The sequence below is a fragment of the Callorhinus ursinus genome, unplaced genomic scaffold (genome assembly GCF_003265705.2).
Source record: "Callorhinus ursinus isolate GAN/ISIS: 27379988/994484 unplaced genomic scaffold, GSC_fseal_2.0 scaffold825, whole genome shotgun sequence".
Lineage (NCBI taxonomy): Eukaryota > Metazoa > Chordata > Mammalia > Carnivora > Otariidae > Callorhinus > Callorhinus ursinus.
In genome coordinates, this window is record NW_027397880.1 from 9,699 (window position 1) to 16,365 (window position 6,667).

General features: G+C 38.6%; 1 protein-coding gene across 1 annotated transcript; it reads left to right on the top strand.

Annotated features, from left to right (window-relative positions):
• Window positions 1–1,433: 1,433 nt before the first annotated feature.
• LOC112817936 (olfactory receptor 4K3-like) lies at window positions 1,434–2,381 on the top strand (the record flags this gene model as incomplete). Its single annotated transcript, XM_025865243.2, is given in 1 exon segment — window positions 1,434–2,381. A coding segment is annotated over 1 exon segment (948 nt), but the record flags the coding sequence as incomplete, so codon positions are not given.
• Between the last annotated feature and the right edge of the window lie 4,286 nt (window positions 2,382–6,667).

A 6,667-nucleotide genomic window follows, 5' to 3' on the forward strand; every position in this document is an offset into this window, starting at 1 on the left:
CTTATATTATTTATGAAGAATCAAGGTACCAGTTGATTTAGTAAATTATCCTATCTTACATATCTAGGACAAGATTTGAATTCACATTTTCTGAATCTTAGGCTGCTGCTATTTCTGCTATGCCATTTTAAGTGAGAGTTGTAACATCCATTTTAATATCAGGTATGTGGGTGCAGAAACAAATCTAAAAGTTTCTGGAATGGATAAAGTCAGAACAGTGTGGGATTAAAGAAGGGGTACCCAAACTTCGGGGGGGAGGGGAAGCCAATAAGTACTGGTAATTGCATGTGTAAATGGTTTAGTCTTAGTTCATTTAAAATATACTTATGGCAAAGTTTTGAGAAAGAAAAAAGCTTAGTTTAGTGGCAAGATGAAAGGAGTTTGTCATGAAACTTTAAGTACACATCCTCTCAGTTGGCTTTCAATGCAGTTTGTAAAGTCTCAGATCTCAGCGGGAACTAGTTTACCTGAGAAGTCTAGTTTTAACTTTTGAGGCATATAGTATTATCTAACTTCTCCTAGATTCACCATTATCATCTTCTGTCTCTATATAAACCTGTCTTCTCTTCATTCCAAGTGAACTCCTGAAACAGGAAGTGTTTTCTTCTTCAAACTGCTTTGGTGAAAATCTATAAAATCTAGTAGTTAAAAAATATCTGATTTCAGGCAGCATGTTACTATGTAAAATATACTTGGTCTATGTAAAATATACTTGGAAATGTATGAAACCTTCAGGCTCTAGCTACATCACATTCACCAACCTTTGAAAATGTTTGGTCTTGGTGGTGTGGAACAAACGTTATTCATGTCTGCATAACTGAGATGAAGAACTGAAAATGAGAGGCTATTTCATTTTTATTCTGGACGATCTCCATTAAAAAATTGGAACATATTATGTTTCTCTATAGCCATTTCCTCTCCCCTTATATTCTGTCCCTTTATCCTAACCACTGTAAGGAGATAATGCCCACATTCCTTTCCACTTTGTTTCCCACTAATCATCTATCATGATTCTCAAACGTTGTTCAGTTCTTCAGTCATCATGATGTTTTTGAAAAAGGTTACCATTCCCTTTCCCTTCAAAACTTGTTGGAAGTTAGCTGTGAATTTTTTTTAGGTATTTTATAAACTGAGGAGTAAATCTTCAAATAGCTGAATTTTTGTTTCTTTCTATGAAGATTTGCATCTTCTAAGCAAATTTCTAAGTCATAAGAATTAATCTCCATTTGAATCAATTAAGATATCTGGAAAGACCATGGGGAAATATTTGACCACTGTGAGCAGGGAAGTGATAAAACAGGGAACTATCTGGTAGTGGGCTGCCACTAAATTATTTCATGCAGAAATAATCTCACTTTGAACTTGATCACTGTATTTTTTCCTAGTTCTCCTCCCATCTGGAAATGTCAGAGATCTTCCAGAAATCAGACTGACTGGCCTGGAATAATCAGTCAGTCATAACTGAATTCATACTACAGGGTCTCTCCAGTTCTTGGGAACTCCAGATCTTCTATTTCCTGTTTTTCTCCATAGCCTATGCAGCCATTGTACTGGATAACCTCCTTATTGTGCTCACCATCGTGTCAGAGCCACACCTTCACTCCCCCATGTTCTTTTTGCTGGGCAATCTCTGCTTCATTGACATGTCTCTGGCTTCATTCACCACCCCCAAAATGATTGCAGATTTCCTCAGTGTGCACAAAGCCATCTCTTTTGAAGGATGCATCACCCAGATATTTTTCTGGCATCTGTTAGGGGGTGCTGAGATTGTACTGCTGATATCTATATCTTTTGATAGGTAAGTGACTATATGTAAACCTCTATGTTACTTAACCATTACAAGCCGAAGAATGTGCATTGGGTTGGTAAAACTTTCCTGGATTGTTGGCATCTTCCATGCTCTGGGTCAGTTAGCATTTACTGTGAATCTGCCCTTCTGTGGACCCAATGAAGTGAACAGCTTCTTTTGTGACCTCCCCTTGGTGATCAAACTCGCCTGTGTAGACACATACATTCTGGGAGTGTTCATGATCTCAACCAGTGGTATGATTGCCCTGGTGTGTTTCATCCTCTTGGTGATTTCCTACACTATCGTCCTGGTCATTGTTCGGCAACATTCCTCTGGTGGGTGCTCCAAGGCACTCTCCACTTGCAGTGCCCACTTCACTGTTGTGACCCTTTTCTTTAGCCCATGCATTTTCATCTATGTCTGGCCTTTTACAAAATTCCCAATAGACAAAGTGCTCTCAGTATTTTATACCATTTTCACTCCCCTCTTGAATCCCGTGATCTATACCCTTAGAAATAAAGATGTCAAGGATTCCATGAGAAAACTTAGTAGTCGTATCTTTAAGTCTAGGAAGACTGATCATACCCCTTGATTTCCTCATACAAAAATGAAATACTTGTTCTGCATTTATCCTCCTCATTCAGTTGGTCAACAAAGTGATGCTACTGCAAGAAACTGGTAAGTTCATGGAAGAACTATTTATATAATCAGTCTCAGCAGTCACTGAGTTCTGGTCATGTTAATTGTTCCTCATACAATATAATATTAACTACAGGGCACCATCAAACCTATACTCAGCATTTTACTGCACAGAGACCCGCTTTTTGGAATAGTCAACTTCTGTCAGATATAAACATTTATTTGAGTATTCCTTCTCGGACACATATGCATGTTTTAAGAGTAGATTTTCTCCTAGTCTCTTGTAATAGCCTCTAAGAAAAGAGTGTGAAAGTGTGAAAGCACCAACACCCAGTATAGTACCCTGTACACTGAAGTTACAATGAGATTTTTTGTTGCTGACAAAGGTGCTGATGAATGGATTATTTTAGTTCGAAAGTCAGGAAAAAGTGGAAGGTTCTTGGTAAGTAAAAATATTTGGTATTTAATGTTTTTGTAACCCATCTGAGAATAAAAATGTACCTTATTTATATTCTGTCCCTAAGTTCCCTAGAGTGGATTTTACAATTTTAAAACAGTATAGTTAACTCCAGAAAATTCTTGTAGTCTTGTATATATTAAAGATTAATATGTGGTATACAGCAAATTCCACCCACACTCCCATTCTAGAAGATGAAATTAAGACCCAAGGACACAGCTTTTTCAGGGTCATGCTAATTAGAAGCAGGATCTAAGTCATTCACCTACAAATAGAGATATATGTTTATTTTCTAAGCAGTAACAAGTTATTTTGGTGCTATAATATTTGTTGTATTGTTTTTATAATCAAAAGGTATTTTATAAATAGTAATGTCCTAAAGGATCTGAGCCATTTTCCCCCTGGTTAAACACAGTATTTGACTTAAGGGACCTATGAAATAGTGGTCTCTCAACATATTTGATATAGTTAGTAACTGGAGTTTTTAGAACATATAAATCATCTAGCAGTATCTATTTACTTTGCAGATGATAGAATTGAGAATCAGGGAATAAAGTAACTTTCCCAAGTTCATACGTCTATAGGATGATAGAGTCTATCCTAGAATGTGCCTGTCTTCTCTCTCTCTCTCTCATGTCCTCTCTCTCTGTCTCCCTCCCTCTCTCTTGCTATCTCTCTCTCTCAACTGAACAAGGGCTAGGTTATCTTCAAGAGCATTTGGTCATTGTCATTCTGAGAATTACACATAGAAGAAATGTTTAATGCATATAAGTGGACTAACTGTAACCACAAATAATTATCCAACTGCCTGCCATTGTCAAAGTTTGCATAATATTGTAATATTGTAGAAGCTTGGGTTTAGAGAAAGACAGATGAATATATAGAGATGACCAAAGGGATAAATACTTTGTAAAGAGCTGAAAGAAAGATAAACCAGTCATTAGGGGAATGGATGAGCTGATAAATGACAGAAACACCGGGGGTGCCTGAGTGCAGCAGAGCTCCCAGGTACGGAACGAAGAAGACGGCTGCAGAGACAGAGCCAAGGCACGGGCTCTCAGCTCGGGGTTGCCATAAACTGTGATCCGCGGCCCAGTCAGGCCACTGCTCCTCCAGTAGGGACCCAACAAGCAGCAGAGCCGGGGAGACTCCCCTAACTCCCCTGGGAGGAGCAGCGCAGGAGCGCACTACAGGGATCTGCTGGGTTTGGAGACTCCACACGGGGTCGGGTGCCAGAGATAGAAACACTCGGTCACAGGCCGGGTGAGCATGGAGTGTGGCCAGAGACCCGGGACACGGGATTGACTGCTTTTCTCTGGGGGGGGGGATGAGGAGCGGTGCCCCGAGTTCTCAGTCCTCTGGGCGGAGATTGGGAGGCCACCATTTTCACCCTGGTCCTCCAAAGCTGTACCGAGAGCTTGCAGGGAACAAAAGCACCTGAGAGCAAACCCGAGCAGATTGCTTAGCTTGGACGACAGGGGCGGGGCAATTCTGACTCCTCAAAGACATTTGGGAACCACGGCAACAGGCCCCTCCCCCAGAAGATCAGCAAGAAGAGCCAGCCAAGACCAAGTTTACCGATCAAGGAGAACGGGAGAACTCCAGCACTAGGAGAATACTGCACATAGAATTCATGGCTTTTTATACCATGATTCATTAGTTTTTCAAAGTTAATTTTTTAACTTTTTTCTTTTTTCGAATTTTTCTTTTTCCCTTTTTCAACCAACATCTTATCAATCCCTTTTTAAAATTTTTTTTTATTTTTCATTTTTAGAGTCATATTTTATCCCTTCATAGTAGTTACCATTTTTTTGGCATATATACATAAGTTGTTCTCTCTTTAAAATTTTGAGATACAGTTTCTTCTAACAGATCAAAACATACCCTAAATCACTAGTGTATGGCTTTGTTCTAGTCTCCTGCCTGATCATTCTCTCCTTTTTTCTTTTCTTCTTTTTTTTTAATCTTCTTTCTTTTTTCAAACAACTTCTTATCTTATCAATTCCTTTTATAAAATCTTTTATACTTTTCATCTTTACAGTCATCTTCCATCCCTTCATTGTATCAACCCTTATTTGGTACATATATAAGTCTTTCTTCCTTTAAAATTTTAAAAGGCACTTTCTTCTAACAGACCAAAATACGCCCCAAATCTAGGGTGTGGCACTGATCTATACACTAGCCTGATCATATATGATCATATTCTGTTTTTTATGTTTTGTTCTGTTTTTCTTTTTTTTTTGTCTTTTTTTTTCCTCTTTCTTTTTTCTTTCTTTCCCTTTCTTTTCCCCTGGTTTAAGGTCTTTTCTGATTTGTATAGAATATATTTGCTCGGGACATTGTTAACCTGTTAGCATTTTGTTCTCTCATTCCTCTATTCTCCTCTGGAAAAAATGACAATACGAAAGAAATCACCTCAGCAAAAAGAACAAGAGGTAGTATCGTCAGCCAGGGACTTACTCAATACGGACATTGGTACAATGTCGGACCTAGAATTCAGAATCATGACTTTAAAGATACTAGCTGGCTTGAAAAAAGCGTGGAAGTTATTAGAGAAACCCTTCCTGGAGAAATAAAAGAACTAAAATCTAACCAAGTCGAAATCAAAAAGGCTATTAATGAGGTACAATCAAAAATGGGAGCACTAACTGCTAGGATAATGAGTCAGAAGAGAGAATCAGTGATATAGAAGGCCAAATGATGGAAAATAAAGAGGCTGAGAAAAAGAGAGAAAAACAACTACAGGATCACGAGGGCAGAATTCGAGAGATAAGTGATACGATAAGATGAAACAACATTAGAATAATTGGGATCCCAGAAGAAGAAGAAAGAGAGAGAGGGGCAGAAGGTATATTGGAGCAAATTATAGCAGAGAATTTCCCTAATGTGGGGAAGGAAACAGGCATCAAAATCCAGGAGGCACAGAGAACCCCTCTGAAAATCAATAAAAATAGGTCAACGCCCTGGAATCTAATAGTAAAACTTACGAGTCTCAGAGAAAAAGAGAAAATCCTGAAAGCAGCTCGGGAGAAAAGATATGTAACCTACAATGGTAGAAATATTAGATTGGCAACAGACCTATCCACAGAGACCTGGCAGGCCAGAAAGGACTGGCAAGATATCTTCAGAGCACTAAACGAGAAAAATATGCAGCCAAGAATACTCTATCCAGCTAGGCTGTCATTGAAAATAAAGGGAGAGATAAAAAGCTTCCAGGACAAACAAAAACTAAAGGAATTTCCAAACACGAAACGAGCCCTACAAGAAATCTTGAAAGGGGTCCTTTAAGAAAAGAGAGAGCCTAAAAGCAGCAAAGATCGGAAAGGAACACAGACAACATACAGTAACAGTCACCTTAGAGGCAATACAATGGCACTAAATTCATACCTTTCAATAGTTACGCTGAATGTAAATGGGCTCAATGCCCCAATCAAAAGACACAGGCTATCAGATTGGATTAAAAAACAAGACCCATCCCTATGCTGTCTGCAAGAGACTCATTTTAGACCCAAAGACACCCCCAGATTGAAAGTGAGGGGGTGGAAAACCATTTACCATGCTAACGGACACCGAAAAAAAGCTGGGGTGGCAATCCTTATAGCAAATTAGATTTTAAAACAAATACTGTAATAAGAGATGAGGAAGGACATTATATCCTACTTAAAGGGTCTATCCAACAAGATCTAACAATTGTAAATATTTATGCCCCTAACATGGGAGCAGCCAATTATATAAGGCAATTAAAACAAAAGCAAAGAAACACATTGACAACAATACAATAA